Here is a 27,588-nt window from a genome sequence, read left to right as displayed (position 1 = left end):
GACCATGGTAGTGGTAGGCGCCATTCCACCTTCTCGAGAAAATCGCCTCAAAAGGCACGCCTGCTGTTGTCGAACCGATGCGGGGAGGGAATATCCCCCACCTGATTCCTTTCAGACAAAGGAACTGGGCGCCGAGCCTGCTACGGTCTAGGGGTTCGAAGGCTGGGCCCCCTAGGGTTTCAATAGCCGCCCCAGGGTGATAAAGTCAGGGACGACTATGGGCAAGCCCATACGGGGCCAAGACCTAAGCAAGCAAAATGCTTGGGATGCCCTAAGTCGTGTCCAAGACCGGCAAGGAGGTCTCCGAATGGGATCTCACCGTAGAGAGGCACCAAGCCACTGGGGCCCAGTGAATGGCCTCGGCACCCACTAGAGAAACCCTTTGGTACTCTTGGAGTGCATCTCTAGACCGCTAGCCGACCCCTATCGAATGGGGCTTGGGCCTCCACTCAGACTTACCCGATAATAGCTCACCGGAAGTGCCACCGCTCGCACCCATCGAGGGTAGCCTAGCATATTCCACCCCTCCTACCGAATGAAAAGGAAGCACGAGGGTCATACAAAAAGCTAGGGGAACCCCTGACGGCTCTCTCGCTCTGTGCAGAGGCTAAGGGGCTCTACCTGCAACCTTTTCGAGACCAAGTGACCCAGGCTCATACTCAAGGGGGCTCAACAAACAACCCCTCCTTTCGAATGAAAAGGTTGTGCGAGGGTCGTACAAAAAGCCAGGGGAACCCCTGACGGCCCTCTCGCTCTGTGCAGAGCCTAAGGGGCTCTTCCTGCAAATATGCCAAGACCCCGCGACCCAGGCTCGCACCCGAGGGGGGCTCGGCAAACAAACCCTCATGCGCGAGGGGTGCACAAAAAGCTAGGGGAACTCTTGATCGCCCTCTCGCTCCATGTAGAGGCTCGGGGCCTCTTCCTACAACTTTGCTGAGACCCAATGACCCAGGCTCGCACTCAAGGGGGCTCGGCAAATAACCCCTCCATCCGAACAAAAAGGATGCGCGAGGGTCGCATAAAAAGCCAGGGGAACTCCTGACCGCCCTCTCACTCCGTGCGGAGGCTCGGGGGCTCTTCCTGCACCTAAGATGAAGACAAGCAACCTAAGCTCGCACTTGAAGACTTAGAAAAACACGATAAAGGACATCGAGCCTGTTACGGTCTAGGGGTTTGAAGGCTGGCCCCTGAGGGTTTCGATAGCCACCCCAGGGCAGCAAAGTCAGGGACAACTATGGGCGAGCCCGCGCACAGCCAAGGCCCGAGCAAATGATCGCTCAAGATGCCCTAAGTCATGTCCGAGATCGGTAGGGAGGCCTCCGAATGGGATCCCACCATAGGGAGGCATTGAGCCACCGGGGCCCAGCGAATGGACCCAGTACCCACTAGAGAAACCCTCTGGTACTCTTGGAGTGCGTCTCTGGACCGCTAGCCGACCCCTATCGAACGGGGCTTGGGCTTCCACTCAGACTTACCCAATAACAGCTCACCAGGGGTGTCACTGCTCGCGCTCACCGAGGGTAGCATGGCACCCTCCACCCCTCCTTTTGAATGAAAAGGATGTGTGAGGGCCGCACAAAAAGCTAGGGGAACCCCTGACGGCCCTCTCGCTCCACACAGAGGCTAGGGGGCTCTTCTTGCAACCTTGTTGAGGCCCAGCGACCCAAACTCGCACTCATGGGCTCGGCAAACGCAATGAAACCCCTCTCACAATGCAAGAAAAGCCCTTGGAGGAATAAATTCACTCCTCTAGGGCCTCGGGGGCTACACCCAGCGGGTGCGCTCGTGCGCACCCACCGAGGCCTCAAGCACGGAACACCATCCTGCCAGGAGCTGTTGTGAGCCGAGTCTCAACAAAACCTCAAAGAGAGCACTCACACTCTCCCTGAGGCTCGGGGGCTACTATCGGGTACCATGAGAAGGGGTCCCCTAAGCAACAATCGAAAAAATTGCTTAAACCCCGTCAAAATCAAAGCCAAGGGACAACTGTTGGCCAAACCCCAGCTTTGCCTGAAGCCACCTACTCTCTGCCCCGCTAGGGGCCTCGCACAGAAGGCCTCGGCCAGCCTGCTAAATCTCTGCCTTGCTAGAGGCCTCGCACAGAGGGCCTCGGATGGCCTACTAGTTTTCCACCTCACTTGAGGCCTCGCGCAAAAGGCCTCGGCCGAGGAACCAATTCTCTGTCTCGCCCGAGGCCCGCGCATACAGCCTCGGACAAGACACCGATTCTCCACCTCACTCAAGGTCGGCTCAGCAAAACCACCCCATCGCCTCTGCCTCGACCAACTTCTCAAACAAGACATCACGTCCAACCGGCACGTTCAATTGCTCCCACGATATCAGCCGAACGACGGCTCGACACAACGGCATGGCCGACTGGACACTCGTCACATCAAAGCCACGCTGTCTAGGACAGGACAAGGGTTACCGACCACTATGCTCGGTACTATACCCACAACTGATGCCTATCCTACATTGTGCTACCTAACCCCTGCTCCAGAAACAACGTGGCGTGTGGAGTCAAGTCTAGGTTACTATAGCCTCGGAATCAGTGTATAGAACCAACTGCTCCCACCACGCCTCGGTAGTCTACTTCGGGGTCTCGACAACCTCGGGATTGGTGCCTGCCGAGCCCCCTACGATGGATCGGCCTCGGCACTAACTGGTCCTCGGCTCTTCACGTAGCCAATGCACAGCAACCAGCATGTCGCTCGCTAGGCCCTACGTCCAGCCATCACTAGAGCTCCCACGTCGCACAAGATCGGATGTGACCGGCATTTTGCTCTAGCACTCCAAGGGCAGGACCTCTCCATCAACCATGCCATCATAGTAATAGGCTACAGGGCTCAGACATGCCGCCTCTGTTCACACGATGCCGCATAGCTAACACATGTATCGCCCCTATCCCCCTTCAACTATAAAAGGGAGGGATTCAGGATGTTTTAGGGGGGCTCACGAGTTCACGAGATAGACGAACACACACTCAACATTCTGTAACACGTACACTTCTCCACCGCCTAAGATCAACATCTCAAGCAATCCATGCCGCTCCGCGTAGAGACCTAGGACTAGCTCTCTCTCTCTCTCTCGCCCCTTGTAACCCCCTACTACGAGCATTTCGGTGCAAGGAATACAAGATCGATCTCTCAGACTGGACATAGGGCACCCATTGCCTGAACCAGTATAAACCTTATGTCTCTTTACATCACCATCTAGGATTAGGGGCATGCAGCATGTTTTTACTAGTTGGTTGAGGGCCTGTCGGTCCAAAACACTGACAACAGGTAAGTCTTGTGCTAGAGGGGCCACCTCCTTCTCGATGTCGTCCATCTCGATGTCAATCTAGACAAGCACGAGAACCATCATAGGTAAGGAGGGATACAGAGCTAAAAATGCTCCTATGGCCCATTTAGGCCTAGGAGTTCAAAGGCTGACCATCCGATGAGTTCACAACCACTATAGGGTGCCCTTAGAGTGAGGGGTGGAAAGGGATGGGCCCACTAGTGGCCAGTACCCAAGCGCACAAGCACCATGGGCATCTCAGCCCACGTTCGAGTCTTGGTCGGTTCCCAGTCCATAGTTTTTCCTCAAAGAAAGGCAATGAGCCCTTGAGACCGATCAAACGGACCTGAGAAATATATGGAGAGGCCACTGAGAATCTAGAGTCGGTCACCAGCAGACCCATGCTGGACCCCCATGAATAGGAAGCCAGGGCTCCACTCGGACTAGCCCGTTAACAACTCACTGAGCACTATGTTTTGTCCATCGAGGAAAAACATAGCACGGCTCAGCCCCTCTGTTTTATCAAAAAACGCTTGAGGGATGACGATCACAAAGATGAGTTGACCCCTCGACTAGACCCCTACAACACACGGGGGCTCAAGGGAAGTTGGACTCGTAGGGAGACCAAATGCATGGGCACGGGCCGATGGGGCGAGAACTGTTATAGGTAAGGAGGGATATGGGAGCTAGAAATGCTTCTATGGCCCATTCAGCCCCAGGACTTCAAAGGCTGGCCCTCCAATGGGTTCACAGCCGCTCCAGGGCTCCCTTAGAGTGAGGGGTGGAAAGGGATGGGCCTACTAGCGGCCATTACCTAGGTGCATGAACGCCGTGGGCATCTTGACCCATGTTTGAGTCTTGGTCGATTCCTAGTCCATGGTTTTTCCTTGAAGAAAGGCAATGAGCCCTTGGGACCAGTCGAACGGACCTAAGAACTATATGGATTGGCCGCTGAGAATCTAGAGTCGGTCACTAGTTGACCCATGCTAGACCCCCATGAATGGGAAGCTAGGGCCCCACTTGGACTAGCCTGTTAATAGCTCCCCGAGCACCATGTTTCGTCCATCAAGGAAAAAACATGGCACGGCTTAGCCCCTCCGTTTTATCAAAAAAATGCTTGAGGTATGATGATCACAAAGACGAGCCGACCTTGGACTGGACCCCTGCTATGCGTGGGGGCTTGAGGGAAGTTGGACTCGCAAGGAGATCGAACGCGTGGTCGCAATACGATGATGGACCGATCGGATCCTAGGGGACCAAAATCAAGAAAAATCTTTCTAACCTCCCGAATCCTACGGTTACATGCCCCCAAGAAGACTGATCATGACAGAAGGGAATCACCGTCCTACTAGGACACACCATGGGCTATAAAAAGAAGGCCAAGGCCCTCAGAGTCCTCTCGTCTAGAAAACCTCTAAAGGAGTATTCTCCTCCTCCACAGGCTTGGAGCTACTATCGGGTATCAATATTAGGGATACCCAAAGCATGGAAGTGAGCGCCGATGTTGACTTCCCTAGATGGCTTGAGACATATTAAAAGGTCTCGCCTGACCCCAAGGTCACGGGCTTCGTCTCGCTTGATCCCAAGGACATGGGGTCCATCTCACCCAAGGCCACGGGCTCCGTCTCACCTGACCTAGAGGCCGTAGGCTCCATCTTGCCTAACCTCGAGTCCATGGGCTCTGTCTCGCCTGACCCCAAAGATGTGGTTTTTGTCTCACCCAAGGTCGTGGGCTCCGTCTCACCTGACCTCAAGGACACAGGTTCCGTCTCATCCGATGGGGACCCATACCTCCACTAACCACTCTAGGTCCAAGCGTATGGGCCTATGTTAAAACTCAAACACCAAGGAAGAGGCTAGCACACCTCGATATAACCCGTGGCCATGATGGGCCATACCTAGGGATTCACATCAAGAACAGTGCCGGGCATGCCGGTGGTGTTCTGCCTAATCCTCATACGGATGCTGACAGGCGTGTCAGTTCACCACGACGTCCATCGGGATGGAGTGGAATGCCATGACTGGCATATGACGCCTGTGTATGGTGCCAGTGATGAATAGGGCCACAACATGGAGCCGCCCCTATTGACATCTATAGGATCGGTAGGACCCGCATGAAGGAGAAGAAGGACCTAGCAACCCTGGAAGCCTTCTTCTCCCTCTCATTCTTCTCCTTTTCCTCCTGTGTAACCCATGCTTTCCCTTCGCCTATAAAAGGGGAAGCAGGGCGCCCCATGAAAGGAGAGATCTAGACACAAGAGCACAATATGAGCATATGACTGAGCAACAAGCGAGCTCTCAGCACCCATCCACTCCTTCCACCAGAGACTTGGGATCCTCTCCCTCTCTCACCTGTTTGTAACCCCTACTATAAACCAAGTGCCGGTAACATGAGCAGTAATGAACTGGATGTAGAGATGTTCCACCCAAACCAGTATAAACCCTTGTGTCCTCTAAGCACACTATTCGAGCCAGACAGGCAAATACAAATTTACTCGTCGGTGGTTCGAAAACACCGACACAGAGTTAAAGGCTCAAGCAAATAACATCTCTGAATTGGGAGAGAGAAGGATGGTACCTTTGTCCACGACGTGCGATGGAGAGGTGAGGAGTAGGTTGACGGAGGCAAGCATGAGGGAGGCCATGTCGAGCCAGCACCCTAAGAGGATGTGCTCCTGCACCTCGAGGCAAAGGCTGGTAACCTCGGGGTCGGCAACCTCTGGGCCCACATCGGCCTAGGCGAGCTCGGCGGTGAAGTGCACCATGGCCAGCATCGGCTCCTCCTCCGTCATGTTCACTATGGTCGCCATCTTGTCATTCCTTCGCTGCGCGTGAGCCAAAGCTGCTGATGCTGCCACGGCCGCAGAAGATGGTGAAGGGAGGAGGGGATTGGGTGCGTGGGGCAAAAGTAGCGGCGGAAGGAGAAAACCCTAAAACCACAATGTAGCTTAACATCACACACGACGCCTTGAGCCCCTCAAGTCATTCACCCAACACTTAAAATCCTAGCCGTGGGATCAAAACTCAACGAACCACAGTGTGCGGCTATGGGCTGGTACTCCTGACTCCTGAACAAACTTCAAGGACTTGCAACAGTTTCCTATTGCCAACCACAGATCATGTCCTCTTCAAACACACACACACACACAGAGAGAGAGAGCATGTCATGAACTCGCACCTATTTGTACACATACACTAAATCTAACAACATGTTCGAGTCCATATGCAACTAACAGTTAATTAAAAGCAAAAAAGTAGCTGACGACATGTTTGAATTTTTAGATAATATACTCCCTCCATCTCAAATTATAAGTCATTTTAATTTTCTTGAAAACTCAAACCATCTCAGGTTTGACCAAATTTATATAACAAAATAATAACATCCAAATAAGTATCATTAGATTCTTCATTGATTAAATTTTCATAGTATACCTATTTGTTGCCTTAAATCTTTGTAATTCTCTCTATAATTTTGGTGAAACTTGAGATGCTTTGACTCAACAAGAAAGTTGAAATGACTTATAATTGGGAATGGAGGAAGTATAAGCCAATTGATGTCTTATCTAACATCCAGCTAACAATTAGCAATTAGCTAGCTTTTCGTGGCAAACACAGCTAATTGTATGCTAGATAGGTCCAAATAGAATCTAAGACAATAATAACATGTAGTACCTCTATTCTAAACATGATATAGGAGGCCATTATTACAAGATTTGTTTCTAATAACCAACTTTATATTTTTACTTCTCCATTCATATGGCACCGAAGGCCTGAGCCATTTTTATTTTGGTGGAAAAGGAAAGTGAATGGCAATGAGAAATAGACCATGTCTAGGTCCGCTTATAGTCAATTCATTTATAACCATCATACCGCGGGGATTTTTTTGATTCTCGATCGTCAATTGTGCTAGTTCAAAGTTCTAAAGCAGTGGTCAAAAGAATCATAAATAACTAAAGCATTTGGTGGGATCCTCAATTTTTTTCAACAAAAATCACATTATAAGCATAAACAAACAGGGTCATAAAAACATGAAGTAAATCGTATGGAGTGAAATTATGATAGTGGCAATATCATCTATTGCATCTAGCAGGAGCAATCAACGGATATGGTGGATGGATTGAGGATCCATAGCAATCCTTCTTCCTTCATGGTGTTCTCTTACGGCCACTAGATTATCACCAAAACACAAGATGCACTTACCGTATGAGAATGTACTTTGTGAGTCCATTATCCATTTAGTCCAATTTGATGATATGAACCACAATTGAACGATTGGACCAAACACCTAGATAGCAATCCTTTTTCTACATCATTGTGGGGTGGATACAATGATACAAATGAGCGTAGTGCTTTGCTCGCTCTAATGTCTTTTTCTAGATAATAACTAACTATAGGATAATCATCATGAATGCTAGTGGTAGCTTATAATTTGAAACACAAGCCTTACAAGTTGCAAGCAGCAGGCATGCGGAATGTGTGGGATGAGGGAAGGGAGAAAATAAATCCAAAGTAATTTGTATTATTTAGGCCTGCACAGGGCATGTGCGCTTCTTGCTTGTTTCGTCAGACAACCACATGTCCTTTCCCTCCAGCTCAGATCGTCGTTTAGTGTAGGGTATAGTCACGTGCGACGCATGTCATCAACTATAGTATGATGTGTAAGGAAAATGGACCCTAGACCCATTTACTTTGGATTTTGGTGTTTGATGACCAACACAACCAAATTGGACTAATGAATTTGCAAGTAATTGTTTTGTAGTTCAATAGGGTGCAAGCCGTGACTTGGACGAAGGCGACATGATGATCCCACGATCAACACCATAAGCAAGACCCAAGAAGCACAAGAGAAGACCCAAGATATTAAGCAAAGTCCAAGCGCGAAGATGGGAACCAAGCGGAAATGAGCTCGGCAGAGAAGACTGGACGCAGCCCTATGAGGACTGGACACATCCGATCAGTTGCTCGACAACAGCAGGCGTCGGCAGCAGTGACCGGATGCTGAGCGAGCCAGTGACCAGACTCATGGACTGCACTATTCATCATCAATGACAACGTTCTCAGCATAACCGGATGCAACAGCAGGACGATCGGACGCACCAAGAAGTACCATCCGATCATGTCCAGAAAGGTTCTAGAGTGGCGCCAGCGCGATCGGACGCATCCGATCGAGTGAGACCAGACTCGGCCTAGAGTTCGATCAACGCACGTGCTCCAATGGTTGGCAAGACCGGACGCGTCTGATCAGGACCTAATCAGCGTTCGGTTACTAGCAGAAATATTGGTTTTGATTCCAACGGCTAATTCTCTCATTTGGGGCTATAAATATGCCTCCAACCAGACAAGACAAGTGTGGAGAGCTGAGGAAACATACCAAGGGTGTTGATACACCACTTTAGTGATCTCCACTTGCATAGTGCTTAGTGATACATTCAGTGATTAGCGTAGGTGCTTTGCGAAGTGCTTAGGTTAGTTAGACCACTGCTTATGCTCTTGCTCTAGGTTTAGGCCTAGTGTTTAGTAAGGTTTGCACACCTCTTACCACTCGGTGCTTGCGTGCACCATTATTGTACATCTGAGGGGCTTGTAGTCTTACGAGATCACACCAACCATGTTTGTGGTGTGGCCACCACCATGTACCAAAGGAAACATGGCCCGTGGCGGTTTGGCCGGAAGCTTGATAGTGAAGACGGCGGGGAGCGGTCTAGGAGAGGCTTGCCAGAAGGCACACCGGAGCCCCACTTGCGCGTGGGGAAGGCCTAGGGCTATCCATAGAGTTACCCGACCAGGAACTTGGCCCTTGAGAGGGATTCCTTGTGAGGGGCTCCAACGAGGACTAGGAGAAAGCTTACGTGCTTCTCGATATCTCAGTAAAAATACCGAAGTTATCGATGGGAGTTTGCATATCTCTACCTAACTCTTTAGCTTCCGCATTTACATTGGAATCTTGGTTTGTGCTTTACTTTCCTAGCTTAGTGATGGGCTAGTTGGTAGGTTTGGAACCTAGGTTGCATAACTCCTTTTTGCGGAAGAGATAGCAACACACTCGCAAAACCTTAGTTGCACATTTAGATAGTTTATCTTTTGCATATGTTTTTGCTAAGGATAAAAAGAGGCCATAGTTTAGAGTTAGAGTTTTAAGTTGCCTAATTCACCCCCCCTCTTAGGTGTCATGGTACCTTACAAGTGGTATTAGAGCCAGTTGGCTCAATTTGGACCTTTGGCTTCACCGCCACTGAGCCGACGCTATTTAAAGTGGTTGGGATGGATACCTCTAGGCCTTCGCACTTTGATGGCACTAAGTTCCCCTACTATAAAGCTAGAATGGCTTGTCACCTTGAGGTAGTAGATTTGGGTGTTTGGCGAGTCACTCGTGACGGGATGAAACCCATTAAGAATCTCAATAAACCCAAAAAGAGTGAAGAAAAATAAATTTATTTCAATGCTAGAGCTAAAAATTGCTTGTTTGAATCTTTTAGCATAGATGTGTTTAACCAAGTGTTCACTTTAAATACGGCACATGAAATTTGGTTAAAGCTCCAAGAGCTCCATGACAGCACAACTAATGTCTGTGAGCAAAAACATTATCTAGCTAAACAAAATTATGATTCCTTTAAAATGAATGATGATGAGCTTGTTCGTGATATGTATTCTCATTTGAATCTAATTATCAATGAGCTCTATTCAATAGGATTAACGAAGTTAGATAATGCGGACATCGTGAGGAAGATCATCTCCGTGCTACCGCAAAAGAAATATGTAAGCATCATCACCATCCTTCACAACATGGAGGACTTGAGCACCATGACCCCAGCCATAGTCATTGGTAAGATAGTGGCATTTGAAATATCACGAAAGATGGGTCAAGAAGAAGCCTCATCATTAAGCAAAGGCAAAGCTCTCGCATGTAGTGAGAAAAAGAAGATGAAGGGCAAGCAAGTTGAGACAAGCTCAAGCTCCTCAAGTGAAGATGAAGAAGAAGATGAGGATGATGATGATGATGATGATGATGATGATGATGATGATGATGATGATGATGATGATGATGATGATGATGATAATGATGGTGAAGATTCAAGTGATGATGATCAATCTTCCTCCACCACCTCTGACCTTGATGAAGAATCAATCAAACTTATCAACAATGTGGAGAAGATGATCCAAAGGCTCAATATTAAGGGTGTGCCCATCCAAATTCAAGATTTCATCTTCACCAATAAAAGAAATGAGCAAAGAAATAAAGGATGTTATGGATGCGGTGAGTTGGGGCACTTTATGGAAGTTTATCCAAACAAGCCCACACCCAAGACAAAGAAGAAGGCGTGCAAGGACAAAGCCCTCACATCAATAAGGTCATGGGATGATTCTTCAAGTGAAGAAGAAGACCATTACAAGAGGCGAGGCCACAAGCACTCATCATCAAGCTCTTCTCGTGTGTGCCTTATGGCATGAGGTAACGAAAGCTCATCCTCTAGTGAGAGTGATAGTGATGATGAAATGCCTTCTCTTAATGAACTTGTGCAAAAAAATATTAAATATGCTAAGGCTTGCACTAGCCAACAAAAGAAGCTAAAAATATTGCAAGAAAAGCTAGATAGTTCACAAAAAGCATATAAAACCTTGCTTGAACAAAATGAGACATTTGCTAATCTTAGTATTGAACTATCTACTAAAATTGAGCAACTTGAGGCTAGTGCAACAACAAATACATGCACAATCAATGATGAGTAACTTATAAAGAAAAATGAAAAATTAAAAAGAAAAGTTAGCTAGCTCACAAGATGCTTATAAAAGTTTGCTTGCTAAAATGGAAACTATGTGCAAACATTGTTATGAGCTAACTAATAAAGTTGCTAATCTTGAAGCCGTCGGTACAACTCTCACCAAGGCACCTAGAAAGAAAAGTTCTATCTCTGATATGCCTAAAAAGGATGCCTCTACTTCTTGCAATGATTTATGTTTAAACTCACCCTTGTGCAACTAAGTTTGTGTTAAGAAAGTTATTGTAGATACATGCACACAAGAGGTTGCAATGGAGAATGAGCAACTCAAGCAAGAAGTGGCTCGCCTTACCAAGGACTTGACTCAAGTAAAAGGCAAAATAGAGCAAGCCCAACATTATCAAGATAACACCGTTAAGGGAGTGAAGAAGCTTGATGAAGGACAAGCCGTGGTTTGCTATGTGTGCCACAGGGAAGGCCACAAGTCCTATGAGTGCAAGGTGAAGAATGGGGGAGGAGCTAAGAAGAAAGAGAAAAACAAAAAGGAAACAAGCAAGCTCTTCAACACCTACACCAACAAGGTGTACAAAAAAGCCTCCACACCTTATCTCTTGAAGAAGAAGAAAAATGACAAGGTGGTGGCTATCAAGGTGAACAAGCAAGCCAACAATGGGGCCAAACATATTTGGGTGCTAAAGGAGATTATTTCTAACATGAAGAGCACCAAGAAGGTTTGGATCCTAAAAAGGAAGTGAGAAGTCTGATGGACTTTGGGAAATTTGGAGACTTGGCAAAGTATAGATGCATTTCATGGGGTGCATCATTATGGACAAGGTAATTACCAAGTGGGTTAGTGAATACTATGGACCCAAATTCCCCTTCCCATGTTATGTAACTATATTTAATTTCTTGCAATTTCAATTAGCATCTAGTTCCTTTTCATGCCTAGGTTTGTATTTGCACGTTTAATCTTTTGTCTTACATACACTAGGTATATCTTATGGTAGGCTTGCTCGGTTTCACTCTTAAACCTTGGAGCAAACCTACATGGTTTAAATTATTTAGGAGCACAGCACATAGCTTGTTTACAATTGTTCATTTAATATGTGCCAAAGTCAAAATTATAGATAATTTCTCCCGAATATCACTTTTGAAAATGATTCTCACATTCATGTGATGTCGTCTTTCAAGTGGTATTTTTTATTCTAAAATCAATATGCATGTCTCCTACAAGTATTCCATACTTGTGTGCATAAATTTAGGGGGAGGTTACTCTATAAGTTGGATGCTTTGAGACTAACACCTTTTTAAGCTTATCATATGTGTAGTAGTCTCATTGCAAGGAAAATGGAGTCTCCGGAGTTAAGCATCATACTTCAAATATCCACCACCTATTGCAAGTGGTATAAATCAAATTGGTTTCCACATGTGGTATTTCTAAATCGGTATCATCATGTTGATTTCACTTTGGTATTTATATGCTTTCTCCATGCATTATATAGATTAAAATCCCTTGAGCATTAATTTGCCAATTATGCATAAACTACATTCTCCATCATATGTATGTATATATTTAGGGGGAGCTTAGTCTATGTAATGTGAGAGTCAAATTTTGTGACCTATTCCACTCCACATACAAAGGATCACAAAGTTTGACCCTCTCTTATGCTACTAATGTCTTTCTAAAGGGAGAGAATTTGTAGAACCAAAAATAAGCCTGATCATAATAATTTATAAGTGGTAATGATCTAAGAAAGGGAGGATAGTGGATTATGGAGTTAGGGGGAGGCTTAAATCCATAATGCCACATGGGGACATTTGCAAGGGCAAGATAAGTTTCCAAAGATGTTTACATGTGGTATCTTTTAGCATCATATAACCTTGCCCTTTACATTGCATCCTAGCAAGTAAATAGTTTTTAAATTCCAAAATTTTTATTATTTGCTTGTTTTGGTCGTGTTGTCATCAATCACCAAAAATAGGGAGATTGTAAGGAAAATGGACCCTAGGCCTATTTACTTTGGATTTTGGTGTATGATGACCAACACAACCAAATTAGACTAATGAATTTGTAAGTAATTATTTTATAGTTCAATAGGGTGCAAGACATGACTTGGACGAAGGCGATATGATGATCACACGATTAACACCATAATTAAGACCCTAGAAGCACAAGAGAAGACCCAAGATATCAAGCAAACTCCAAGCACGAAGATGAAAACCAACCCGGACGCAAGATCATGAAGAATTGAGCTTGCCAGAGGTGACTAGACGTGGCCCTATGAGGACCGAACGCGTCCGATCAGTTACTCGGCAACAGTAGGCATCAGCAGCAGTGACCGGACGCTGAGCGAGGTAGTGACCAAACGCACGGACTTCACTGTTCATCATCAATGGCAACGTTCTCAATGTAACCGAAGACAACAGCAAGACGACCGGATGCACCAAGAAGTAGCGTCTGATCATGTCCAGAAAGGTTCCAGAGCGGCGCCAGTGTGACCGGACATGTCCGATCGAGTGAGACCGGACTTGGTCCAGAGTTCGATCAACGCGCGCGCTCCAACGGTCGGTAGTACAGGACGTGTCCGATCGGGACGTGATCAGCGTTCGGTCACTAACAGAAACGTTGGTTTTGATTCAAACGGCCAGTTCTCTCATTTGGGGCTATAAATATGCCTCCAACCGGCGAAGACAAGTGTGGAGAGCTAAGGAAATATACCTAGCGGGTTGATACACCACTTTAGTGATCTCCACTTGTATAGTGCTTAGTGATACATTCGGTGATTAGCGTAGGTGCTTTGCGAAGTGCTTAGGTTAGTTAAACCACCGCTTATACGCTTGCTTTAGGTTTAGGACTAGTGTTTAGTGAGGTTTGCACACCTCTTACCACTCGGTGCTTGCACGCACCATTGTTGTACATAGGAGGGCTTGTAGTCTTGCGAGATCACATCAACCGTGTTTGTGGTGTGGTCGCCACCATGTACCGAAGGGAGCAAAGCCCGCGACGGTTCGGCCAGAAGCTTGATAGTGAAGACGGCAGGGAGCGGTCCAGGAGAGACTTGTCGGAAGGCACACCAGAGACCCACTTATGCGTGGAGAAGGCCCGGGGTTATCCACGGAGTTACCCGACTAGAAGATTGGCCCTTGCGAGGGATTCCTTGCGAGGGGCTCCAACGAGGACTAGGGAGAAGCTTGTGCGCTTCTCGATACCTCGGTAAAAATACCGGAGTCGTCGACGGAAGTTTGCATATCTCTATCTTACTCTTTAGCTTCCGTATTTATATTGCAATCTTGGTTTGTGCTTTACTTTCCTAGCTTAGTGATATGATAGTTGATAGGTTTGGAACCTAGGTTGCATAACTCCTTTTTACGGTAGAGATAGCAACACATTAGTAAAACCGTAGTTGCACATTTAGATAGTTTATCTTTTGCATAGGTTTTTGCTAAGGATAAAAAGAGACCATAGTTTAGAGTTAGAGTTTTAAGTTGCTTAATTCACCTCCCTCTTAGGCGTCACGGTCCCTTACATGATGATTGCGCGTCTAAAATAAAAAAAACATACACAAATAAAATCAATTAACAAAGAACCCTCTCGTGAAAAAGTCTATATATGACCATTGAAGAAAGTCTGATTTTAACTATTGAACTAAAAAGCTAGATAATTTTTTGCCATCAAAATATAAAAACCTAGCAAATATAGCATTGCTGGTTTGAAAAGTGAATTTATTTCCTGTACAAGTATTTTTTGGATAAAAAAATCGGTCTTAATACCTAAAAAATTAGGACTAATTCATTTTAAAGCAGAAGGAATCTGGTAAACTTTTTTCATGCTGAATCTGTCTTAATACCTAAAAAATTATGACTAATTCATTTTAAAGCAGAAGGAATCTGGTAAACTTTTTTCATGCTGGTACTCTATTTATAATTATTTTGATCTTATTTGTTCATATTGTTAGCATTCTATTACTCGTAGTGATGAGACTTATTTCTTTAGATTTTTGCTTTGTGCTATATTGGACCAAGAGAGATCGACCAAAATGATTCAACATACTGAGATCATGGAGGATCTCGAAGGTGACACAAACATCACGGATGGCATGCTCCACTACAAAGATCTTGTTTAAGCATTCCATGGCTAGCGTTTTACTTTATCTTGAATGATCATATAGGTAAAACAAGGTACTGGTTCAAACATCATTCAATCAATTTAATCGTCCTATCAACATAAATTAATACGAAAAAATAATAATTTAAATAAATAGCAGTCATAACTACTATCAATAAAACACTAGCAACAATATAAGACCAGAATAATTGTAAAATAGGGCACCAGCATAAGATTTTATTTTTAGAAAATTTATGGTAATGGATTCATATTTTTCTTATTCAGAATTATTTGGTTATGACTTTTTAGAAAGCACTCTAAGCCATATTTTTATTATTTTTAGTAGAACATATGTATATGGGCAAAACCACATTTGAAACAAGCTAGAGGACCATATTTGACTGACTTTCATAGTTTAGGCTCCGTTCGCTTCGCTAAAAAAAACAAACTGAAACCTTGTTTCGGCCGATTTGCTGTGAGAGAAAAATACTGTTCCAGCTGAAAAAAACAAGCTGAAAAGTACGGATTATAAGACAAGCGAACATGGCCTTAGTGGTCAAATATCTGAATTTTTTTTAATTTAGCAGCCAAAATCAAACTCATCGGCGGCAAAAATAAACTTCTTAGAAAAAGAAATGATGTGGGGACCCCCTCCCCCCAATTTTGCACCATGACAGAAGGAAACAGCCCTTTTTGCGATGCTGATGGCTATGATGTCAACGCAACCAGATGCGAATACAGCCGACAAGGCTACAAGAGTCAGAGAAGCCAATATTTCATTAGTTTATATTGAACACATGAGGCACATACCAAAAGATGGTTGGTGAAATGGCAAGCGTCAGTGCTTCATGTCTATATATGCTTTCCCTGTAATGGCGCATCTGGATGAATGATAGCTAATCAAAATCTATCCATTAATCTTGCTGATTAATCATTAGTCAGTGGCTGCTGATGCTGCCAGTTTCATTTTCATATAAGTATTTGTTATTTGGTATGCACCTGCGTTTGTGACATTATTGTTTGGTATACTACTAGCTAGTATCTGTCCAGAACAGTAGAAAAACCAACATCATGCTGGATTCCTACTTTCCATGCCTTTACAATGACTTTTCGTAGTTAACTAGCTCAAATGACCTCGAGGGAAATGGAATTTATACAGGCAATAATCTTTCCAGAACAGCTGAAAAAACAAAACCAACATCATCTGCTTTTTTTCCTACTTCACACGCTTTTAGAACACGTTTCTCATAGTTAACTGCCTGAAACGACCTCGAGGGAAAAAGGATTTAGACAGATAATCTAACAATTAATTTAGTTTATGTGGCGCAGAGAAGTAATTGCCAAGAAAGAGATCAATCGATCATAGTTATGCTGCGAAAAAAGGGTAGCTAGCTCGTCTCTCTTACAACCTTTTGCTCACCCCACACTCCACTACCTGAGTCCATTTCTTCAGTTAAACTCATCCATGCATGTATGGATGATGACGATACCAATGGAGTTAGCACTTAGGACAAATATCTGTCCAAGTGGAGCAACTGCAATAATCAGAGTTTTGACTCATCTATCTACACATCTCGCAGTGCAAAGTTTAAAAAAGTTACTACACATATATATACTCCCAGTGCATGCACCTGATATTCAGGCATGTTTTCAATGCTCTCGTCGTGCCTAAAACTTGGATGGGCTGCTGCCTACGCAACCGAGAACTGACGCTGCCTGCCGCCATCCTCCTGCTTCCTTCCACAAGCAAATAATGCTGTCGGTAAACTGATACTGCTACTGTAGTAAATAAGTCATGCAGTTAAATGAGCAAAAGGAACTAAACTACGCATGCGGTCAAAAGTTTCAGCGTTTCAGTGTTTCTTCGCTGTTGAGTGTGTCTATCTTCTACTTGTATCTAATTGCATTTGTATTGATTTGAGCAAGGCGAGGACGGATTGATTTCCACTTGCTAATCTGATCGAAAAGATTCTGGTACAGGAGAGACTGTGATTGCATGCCATTCTCTACACCATGGAATTCAAAGGATGTGGTTGCCTACCTATAAAGGCTAGCGCGATAGTAACAAGCCTGGCGAATTACACCAAGAAACAAAGACGTTATAAACACAAAAATACATATGTATAGGTTTTTGAATCAAGAAGAGCAAGTCTCTAAAGCTTCACTGACAAAAATGTACATCACATTTTTGCAAGGCTGACTAGCATAGTAGCATATGCAATGCAACTATGCAAGTTTGTGTTGGCATGGAAAACCTCTGCACAGGTGAGTAATCAGCTCACGAGCACTCTCATACACACCATGGCTAGAGGTAGAAGAAGGGGTGAGAACAGAGAGCACAGCACAGCACACACACGCTTGAAGTGCAGCAACGAGCTTCCTTTTCTCTTACTGAAATGCCTTAGTACATATACAAGTTCTAGTACCTCTACCAGGTGAGTATGGTGAGTACACCAACTCCTAGTATAATAGTACAAGGCTTAGCTCAGCCCAACTATTCTACATGGCTGAGGTAAGCCACTACATACATGGCCTATTGCCATACTGCTACAGCAACTAGGATGGACAGTAAGAGAGCTGACCAGCAGCTAATCCTATTCTGCAGCAATCAATCAAAAGAGAGCAGCAAATTATCTTACAGTTTGCTCGATTCTTTGATGAAGAAAATTTTGTTCCAGTTTCTTCAGCAAATTTACATAACAGCAATTACAAATGTGCAATTGATGACCATTGTAGTTTCCATATATCTCTATGACGTTTGAATGACAAAAATGCAAAGAGAAGATAATGGAAATCCTCAAAGAGAAGCAGAAGACTTCCAAAAGATAAAATGCTCACACATTATCCATGGAATCACAAGCCAAAAGGCGACATATAAAAAGTTTTAAATAAATTTCTTGCTCTACTCGTGGGGTTCTATAGAAAGTGCTGAATTTGTTGTTCTTGTATGATGATCTGTAAAGTTATTATCCTAGGTGATAATAAGGTGTTGTATTTCAGAGGAATAGAAATGCATTTTGCATTCACATTTTAGTTCATATAACAAAAACGTGTATTTACAAAATTTTAATCTTCTGCATATTACTTCATTAATTTAAATAAAACCATGGATCTTTTTTTATGGGTAAGTGACGAAATTTTCTAGTGCGATGGTAATGATGTAAAATTAATTTGCTAACCGTAGAACAAAAATCAGACTGTAACACCCGGAAGAAAAACAAAAATGCAGAGCGGAAGAACAATACTGTTCGTGGCTTCGTGCACAAGTCCAACCATCCGACGAGGAAAGTAAAATAATAAGGATATCACAAGATGCTCTGATCGAACACATGCAGCCTGTTCGATTGGCTGGTTCGTATCGTTACTGGTTCGTGAAGGAGTACTGTTGGTTGGTTTGTGTGAGAGAAAAATACTGTTCCGACTGGAAATTTACGATCGTTTAAAATACGCCACAGCCAAACGAACAGGCTGATGATGATGATCAAAATTTGGAAAGGTAAAAAATATCAGTGAAAGAAATTTATCAGGACAGACTGCATCATGGCCCCGTTCGCTTCGCTGAAAAAACAAGCCGAAATACTGTTCCGGCTGATTTGTTGTGAGAGAAAAACGCTGTTTTCGCTAAAAAACAAGCTGAAAAAGACGGATTATAAAAGAAATGAACATGGCTCGTGTCGAAAAAATTGGTATGTGTAACTGACCTGCGCTGCATGGTTGTCTGACCAAATACAAGGAACAACGATATTGCTTAGCATGCTTCACTATCCGGCATGGTCACAGGATCTAAATCATTACAATTTGTCTCGTACAAAAAGATCGATCTTCCAATCTCACGCTATAATCTCGATTCACAGGCCCACCTCAAATCAGCGGATCATCAAGCCTTGCATCCCTTGTGTCCCCTCTTCAGTGACTTTGTTAGCTTGTATTGTGTTGATAGCACGGGCAATATTTACCTGGGTCATAAGTTTCCAAGAAAACTCAATCAGGAGCACAGTAAACATTAAGTAGGCTCTAGATAACGCGCTTAAATCAAGTAGCAAATTCTATATGAATCAAGAGGTTACCCTCCAAGCTCCAAGCTTTGTGCGCAGACCATGCCATTGTGCCATCCCAAAGATCCTCTCCGCATGCCGACTAAAATTTACACAGCAAACCACAAATTAACCAAAACAACATAGCATACTATGATTAAACAAACAAAAATTGATCCACTGCTAAAAGATGAAGATAGTCTGCAAAGTCTTAGTGACATGTCTAGTGCATCCCGTTGTTCCCCATCCCCGCACATCCCGTCGCCTCCACATCGTGAGTCGCGCTCCAGTCCGTCTCCGTCGCGGCTTCGCCCTGTCCCCGACCCGACGACGACTCCTCGCCGCCCCGCGCCACGCCCGTCCCGATGGCTCATCTCGCCGCCCCGTCCATTTCTCCGCCTGGGACTCCCAACTCCATCCCAACCCGACCTAGCTACTCCACTCTACGCCACTGTCTTTGGACCTCGTCCGCGCTGCCGTCTCTCGACCTCGCCTGTCGCGACCTGGCCCGCGCCTCTGTTTCCCCACCCGTTTCGGTTCCCTGGAGCTTGTGGTGCACCACCTCTGAGGAAGGTGACGGAGGTCGACCTCTACAAGTTCGATCTGTGGGATTGGATCTGCCTGTGCCAGGTGCGTAGAAGAAAAAAAAAAAGAAAAGCCATGGGCTGAATGCAGAAATTTGGCCTCTCTATTATGAGGGATACATACAAACCAAGACGCGCTCTCACGTGCAGCCCACAGAGGTCGAAGCGGCAGTCACCCGCGATGAGCAAAGCAGGTGGCGGTCCTGGCTCGGCCCCGGGCCCGACGGCCGCGGCGGCGGCGTCCGCGGTGCAGAAGCAGAAGTCGCTGCTGCAGAAGGCGGACGCCGACGTCTCCAGCCTCGTCGACAATTTCTCCTCCCTCATCAACATCGCCCGAGTACGTCTGTGCGCCCTCCTTTTCCCCTCGGATCCGGCAGCCTGAAGCACTCTGGACTAACCCTAGCTCGGAATGCCATGGTTAGATCAACGATCCGCCTGTGCGCAACTCGCAGGAGGCCTTCCAGATGGAGATGCGCGCCGCCCGCATGGTATGGACCTGCTCGCTGCCCACCAACCGTTAGCGGATTTGATTCTGAAACTGTCTGAATCAGGCATCCCTTGTTAGTTATTTTTCTAGATACATGAGCAAAATTTTGGAGCGAGGATATTTATACACCAAAAAAATCTGTACCGTGGTTTCTAAGCCGTTTTAGCATGCAGTGCCCCAAAATTGGGGTTAGAGGAGAGATAAGTAAATTGCATGGCCTGATTTTTCTTATAAAAAGCAACAGAGTATTGCTTTCTCGTTTCTCTGGAAATATTACTTTCGCTTTACTTTTGTGATTCTGTTGGGCATGGGAAGCTAGAAGGCTGCACATTTGTTCCAAGCATACTATACTATAAAAGCAGTGCATGAGGTTCTTCCAGGTTTTAAGTTCTGACAAGCTCAACTTGGCTCCAATCTAGTTAATTTACTGGACAAGGAGGAGTTGGGTTCAGCCAGCTGTCCTTTGTGTCATTGTCATCAGTTTATATCATGCACAACATAGAAGCTGTTGGCTCCAATCTTATTATAGCTTGACTGCTTGAGATAGCCAGGCTGTAGAATCATAAAGGATATGCTTCCTCTGATCGGTGAAATATTGGTCCTTCTAGGTTTGTCCTAAGTCAAACTCTTTTACCTTTGACCATCAGTATCTAAAGTTTTGTATAGATTGACAGCACACATTATAAAAACTAAAGAATATTTAATGATATGTATGATTCTCTTATATTTAAGGTAATATATCTGTATAAATATTGCTACTCAAAATTAAAAAAGTCTCCGATCAGTGGAAGTAATATGCTAAGATAGATGTCTGTCTGTAATATTACATTGGATGCTCCATGGTGATATGTAGTGCAAAATGTGATACTGTTATAGGTGTGACCTGCCATGGGGTTGTGGTATCGCCCAAATGAAAATGAAGGAGCTAGATTAATAAGGATATTATTGAAACAGGGACCAGTTGGGTAGAAGCAAGATCTGATTATGTATAACTGGAGAAGTGTAGATGTACATAGCACTATCTCAGAAAGATAAACCTGGGTTGGGGCATGAGAACCTGGATTTCATTTAAAGCCATGCATTTAGAACCTATGTTCCATGATAGACAGTAGACACAGCTTATAGACATGACAAGAGGAGAAGTTTACCTTAGAATTGACCCTACATAGGTCACTATAAACAAAGTGGTCATGGAAGACAGGTGAATAACCATGCCCCCCTTCCATATGCTATAGAGGAAAGTGATGTTTTGCTTAATTGTCTCTGACATACGCAGTCAGTTATTTACATAAAGCACAACTCTAGAATATGATGAAAATGGCAAGAAGAATCATGTATCAACTCTTGAACCTAAAAATTTCTGATATTCCCTTATGTCTTTATGTGTTTAGGTACATTCAGCAGACTCTCTGTTGAAATTAGTGTCGGAACTTAAGAGGACAGCCATCTTTTCTGGGCTTGCTTCATTGAATGAGAATGTGGATAGGAGGATTGAAGTGCTGGGTCAGCAAGCTGAGGGAACTGAGAGAATGCTGGAGAGGATTGGGCAGGAGGCAGCAGCAAGCCTCAAGGAGCTAGAGGCAGACTACTACTCATCTGTTGTGCGGTCACCATCCTATGATTGAGGTTAATCTTATCATTCCAGGATAAAATTGCTCGTCTTTCCAATATGCACTCATTTCACATATGGTTTAACAGCAATTATTTGTTCTATCATTGGAGTATCACTAAGTTGTAGCAGTGTTAATGTCCGGTGGAATGATTTAACCTCAGTGCTAGCTGTATCTTGCTTTTACGTATATATAGGTGCATGATGCATAGTTCATAAGGTTATATATCTGTTTGATTATTTATCTAGTATATTTTTTTTTCTTTTTCTTTTTGATAATAATTTAAGGGAAGGGCGGGCTTGGTGCAAGCGGTAGAGTCTTACCGCCTGTGACCGGAAGGTCCCGGGTTCGAGTCGCGGTCTCCTCGCATTGCACAGGCGAGGGTAAGGCTTGCCACTAACACCCTTCCCCAGACCCCGCACAGAGCGGGAGCTCTCTGCACTGGGTACGCCCTTTTTTTTATAATAATTTAAGGATAAATAGTTTACAAAGGAGAAGATAAAATCATAGAAAATGAAATTTCTAATTCAGATTAGAAGGAAAAAGGAATGAATATAAGTGTTATGGTATGATTTTGAATACTCTAATAAAGGGATGAGGGAGGCTGGAGAGAAAAACTTTTGGATATGTACATTGCAAATATATCAACAATAGAATCAATTTAATTCTGAATTGCAATAAGTGAGTGGGGTATCTCAAATAGAGATGAGCTGCTAGACTATGTCAAATAATGTAGTCAATGGTTCGAAAAAAACTAAGAGATTGATGAAATTATACAAGGAATCCTGGTTTCAAAACAAAGGAAAATGGGGATACACGAAACTGGTATATGCTACACTCAATTCGCGTACCTAATAAAAGTACATAAAATGGATCTTCTGTCATGGCTTTTACATGGGAAGTATAAATGCTAGAGGACCTTGTATAATGGACTTGCTGATGGCTATCAAATTGATTGTCTTGACCCATAAACTTGACTGGGTCTTGACTAGTGAAGACTGAAGACAGATTTCTTTTGCTTTATTGACTCCACACACTTGAATTCGCTACAGAAACTTGTCTACTGAAATAATGGAAACTGTACCAATGCAGCAAGAAGTTCTTATAATCTGTTTAATCTATAGATGTTAACCATTTTTATTTATAATATTGAATATTGCCTACTGATATTATTTGTAGAAGCTGTATATTAATTAATTTTCTTTTCTTCATGGTTGCAGGGTTATCTCAGGTTATCAGTTGATAGACTTGGCACAATAACTATGGTTGGTGTGTCTTTTGTAGAAAATACTTTAATTTATTAGTTACAACAACTATAGTCACTTCTGAAGGCTATTGTATTACTTTTGACTATACTAACCCACAAACGTAGTCATTTCTCTTTTCTTTTTCTCACCATTCTCACCATACATTAGTACCTGATGCTTGTGAGGTGGATAAGATGCTTAAGTCTGCACCAATACTTAATATGTGCTAATAAGGTAGTTGAGTATATCTCATTAGGTTGATAAGGATAGGTAGGGCTCGATAGAGAGGTCGAGCCAAAGGAAAGGAACATCATAGATTATCTGAACAACTAGGATGAGCTAGGCTAGGAAAAAGGGTATCTCTTGTTTGAGAAGTTTCAACTAACCAGATTTTGATGCATGATTGCAAGTGGCTAGGCTCCTTCGGGAGATCATCTAAGGATTATGGGATAGGATTGGGTTTTACGAGGAATTATCGAAATTTTTTTGGCAAGGTTGGGTTTTTGGGCCATTACAATTCCAAATGGTGAAGGAATTTCCATGCCGATGTAGCTTTGCTTTATGGCAGTGTTGACGATGACAAATGTGATTATTTCTATTTTGACTTTTGTTTCCCTCGAAGGGGACTGGAATGTCGTTTTTCCCAATAGCATTGATTTTCTTTCCCTCGAACACATACAAAGGTTTCCTTTTAGCTCTAGCAACCTTCTGTCCATATTCATACTGTTAAAAGGTTTGATGAATAGGATATCTGTAGAACTTCCAGTGTCAATGAGTATATTGTGTGAAGTGTTTGCATCAGTGTGTGGGTAATCCCAAACCTTCAAGTCGTCTTCAGTGAAGGTTATTGGTGCCATGGACCATGCTAGTCTGTTTTATGGGAGCTGGGGCGCTATGTTTAGCATCCTTTGGTAGTCTTTGTGGATACGTTTATTTTCGTGGTCTTGACTCGAGGTGATTGTGAATATGTGACAACTGAGAGATTAAGAGAAGGTAGAATGTTGTTAACTTCAATAACTGGCAAAACACTATTGGGCTGGTTTTTCTTGTTTTGGAATATTCTGCTGCTATAGTTAAGTGGTTGACTAGTGTACTGTTGCCTGTTGCTCTAAAATTTGGCCAGAAGAGGTGGCGGGTACTACACTATACTAGACTGGGCTGAATCAGGATGCAGGCTGATGTTGGGCCACCATTTGTTACTTGAATTTGCGTAGCGGTGGTTGACCCAACAGACTGGAGGACTGGGTGTGTGAAGCTGGAATCTTCCTACGCAGTCATGTGATAGATATGATTTGTTGGGTTTGATCTTGATGTTTCTTTTGTCTTCAATTCCATCGTCAATTTTTTAGAATTTGAATTCTCTCGAAATGTGCCCTACGTTTTCTCCGCATGTGAAACAGTATGGTGGTACTCGCCATGTTCTCTTTCCACCTCGGCCTCCACGACCTCTATTGTAATGGCCTCCTTGGCTTCCGCGAGAGCCGAGAGGCCCATTACCTTTTTGTTCTTGGCTTTGCTCTTCACTTCTTCAGGTTGGGACCTTTTGTTCTTGGCTTTGCTTCCACTTCAGGTTGGGACTCCGGGCAAAGACTTAGGTGGTGTTTGGTTGCATCATGTAAATGTAAACGCAAACGGTAATAGAAAGCATGTAAATGTAAACGCAAACGGTAATAGAAAGCACTGCTAATGTTGTTTGGTTCCTGTCTGTAATAGAATCAGATGATGGAGACCAAGAGGTTGCCTTCATCATTCACGGGACATTGGTCAGCGAGTCAGCGCCACGCCAGCAGCCAGTGTCCATCTCCTGCGTACACACCCTGCGGCGGACGAGGAGATGCGTGGAGTGGGTGAACTTTGGCAGCGCGGCACGGGGTGGACAGTTGGGCACCAGCGGCCCGCGGTGGGGAAGGTCGCGATGGAGGTGGACCGTGGCGGCGCAGGCCACTTTCCCCGGCAAGGATCCGTCGGAAGCATTACGTCGCCGGCGGTGGTAGGCCTGTCATCGGTGGCGCCGTGGCGGAGACTATGCGCGAAGGGGTTATCATTTTTGTCGTCGAATCATCGTCTGTTGGGAGACATGCAGGCCGTTAACGATTAAGGTCCTATTTGGCTAGCTGAAAAAATGATTGATGCTGATGCTGATTTGTTGTGAAAGAAAAATACTGTTATTTCGCTGAAACGGTACGGCCGGTAAGTTGAAGCGAACAGGGCCTGACTCCAAAAGGTGGGCGGTATGGGCTTTACACTAGCTGGTCAAACTGATTACTGCCTGTCTAAAACAAACACAAACTAACGGTATGGGATACCTTGTAAACAGATCACGGAGCAAAACCTCCGAACCAAGTAGCATCTTAAGGTCTTGTTTGTATTAAACAGTGAATGTAATGAACAAGTTTTTAGGAACAACTGCTTTTCATTATCTGTAAAATGGATTATATACATTTGAGGGGTCCGTTTACCAAAGGACAGGCCCCTTGGTGACGGGATTAACTACTAATCTACTACTAATTCTAAGTGTCCGTAGATGAGATCATCAGTAGAGAGGTGTCTGTTGGTGTGTAGGTGCCTGCTCGCCCGGAGACACCGTTTCACAACACTCCCCCTTGATCGAATCTTTCTTGAGATCAATGCATCCGTAAGCTTGGATTCCTCAAAAAAAACCGTGTGGGAAAAATCTGAGGAATATGTATGTATAGATATGCTATAAAAACTCTTTTAAACCTTATAGAAAAATAAGAAGAAAATAGCATATATGAGTGTGATTTAAATAAATCACTATGTCATTGATATCCCATTAAAAAACCCGGTGGGGAAAAATATTGGAGATACGACATATAAATTACTTCCCAAAAACCATTTCAGGAAAAATATGAGAAGCAATATAAAGTGATATGTCGCTAAAACTCCTGTAAAAATCCAGTGGAAAAATTAGGAGAAAATATGACGACATATTATTGGTATTGCCTCTTGGATAACTCATATGAAAAACCTTTTCAGGGAAAACCCATGTATGAGTTGTGAGGGCGATATGTGTCTTTGATATTTCCCACAAAAACCTCGGTGGGGGAAAATTGGAAATATGACAAATACTTATGTTAATATTACCTCATTAAAAACTTTAATAAGAAACCTTGTAAGTAAAACTTGTGAAAGAAAAGAGTATAATATGATGCTAGTACATGTCAATATTTAGGAGATGTCTCCCCCTGATTCTGGCAAATCTTGAAGTCATCGCATACCAATTCCATGTACCAATTTTTGAAACACAGAAATTGGTAAGGACTTAGTAAATAGGTCAGCGAGATTATCACATGACTTGATTTGCAAGATGTTTATTTTCCCGTTTTCTTGTAATTCATGGGGATAAAACAATTTAGGAACAATATGCTTAGTGATATTGTTCTTTATGTAACCTGATTGTATCTGTGTAACATAAACGAAATTATCTTCATAGAACCAATACCACATGACTGTTGTATGTGGTTAATCATTCTACGAAACCATACATATTCTTGTGATGCCTCATATAGAGCAATAATTTTAGAATGATTAGTAGAGGTCGCTGTCAGAGTCTGCTTAGAAAACTTCCATGAAATAGCTGTACCTCCATGTAGGAATACAAATCTTGTTTGGGATTTTTCGTTATGAGGATCAGATAAATAACCTGTATCAGTATAACCAATCATACTGGGATTATGATTTTTCTTGAAGAATAAACCAAGATCCTTTGTGCCATTAAGGTATCTGAGGATACACTTCGCTCCCGTCCAATAACGGCGAGTTGGGTCCACACTATGCCTAGCTAGTAAGTTCACTGCAAATACGATATCAGGCCTGGTGCAATTTGCAAGATACATAAGTACGCCAATGACACTGAGATATGGGATCTCTAGTCCCAACATCTTTTCTCCAATATCCTATGGTATAAATGGATCTTTCTCTATTTCTAAGGAACAAACAACCATCGGAGTTTTATTAGGGTATGATTTATCCATATTGAATTTCTCCAATATTTTCTAGATATAGGCTGATTGATGCACTAAAATCCCTGAAAGACGGTGCTCAAGTTGTAAGCCTAGGCAATACTTGGTCTTACCCAAATCTTTCATCTCGAATTCCCTCTTTAGATGTTTGCGTGCTTTATCTATATCCTTTGGGCTACCAATGATATTTAAATCATCAACATACATGGATATAATACAAAAACCTGTTCGAGATTTCTTAATGAAAACACATGGGCAATCATCATTGTTAGAGTATCCTTTCTTTAGAAGGAATTCCCTCAGTCAGTTGTACCACATTCGTCCCGACTGCTTCAAGCCATATAATGACTTTTGTAGTTTTACACAATACATGTTGCAATTTGCGTTTGGATTCGGAATTTGGATTCCATCGAGAACCTTCATGTATATGTCCGAATCAAGTGACCCATATAGGTATGCTGTCACCACATCCATCAACTGTATAGATAGATGATTTTGAACTGCCAATGATATTGAGTATCGAAAAGTAATTCCACTC

General features: G+C 43.8%; 1 protein-coding gene and 1 pseudogene across 1 annotated transcript; one reads left to right on the top strand and one right to left on the bottom strand.

Annotated features, from left to right (window-relative positions):
• LOC136457822 (uncharacterized) overlaps positions 1-6,092 on the bottom strand; it is a 42,965-nt pseudogene extending 36,873 nt beyond the window's left edge.
• A 13,409-nt stretch (positions 6,093-19,501) lies between these two features.
• LOC136457821 (mediator of RNA polymerase II transcription subunit 22a-like) lies at positions 19,502-23,210 on the top strand. The gene is made up of 5 exons (XM_066457828.1): positions 19,502-19,769; positions 19,874-20,060; positions 20,146-20,211; positions 21,602-21,836; positions 23,041-23,210. Exons 2-4 carry the CDS (start codon positions 19,905-19,907, stop codon positions 21,833-21,835), a joined length of 456 nt encoding a protein of 151 aa, XP_066313925.1. The 5' UTR covers positions 19,502-19,769; positions 19,874-19,904; the 3' UTR covers position 21,836; positions 23,041-23,210.
• The last annotated feature ends 4,378 nt before the right edge of the window (positions 23,211-27,588 follow it).

The sequence above is a fragment of the Miscanthus floridulus genome, chromosome 6, assembly GCF_019320115.1.
Source record: "Miscanthus floridulus cultivar M001 chromosome 6, ASM1932011v1, whole genome shotgun sequence".
NCBI classification, from domain to species: domain Eukaryota; kingdom Viridiplantae; phylum Streptophyta; class Magnoliopsida; order Poales; family Poaceae; genus Miscanthus; species Miscanthus floridulus.
This window is presented reverse-complemented; position numbering and strand designations above follow the sequence as displayed.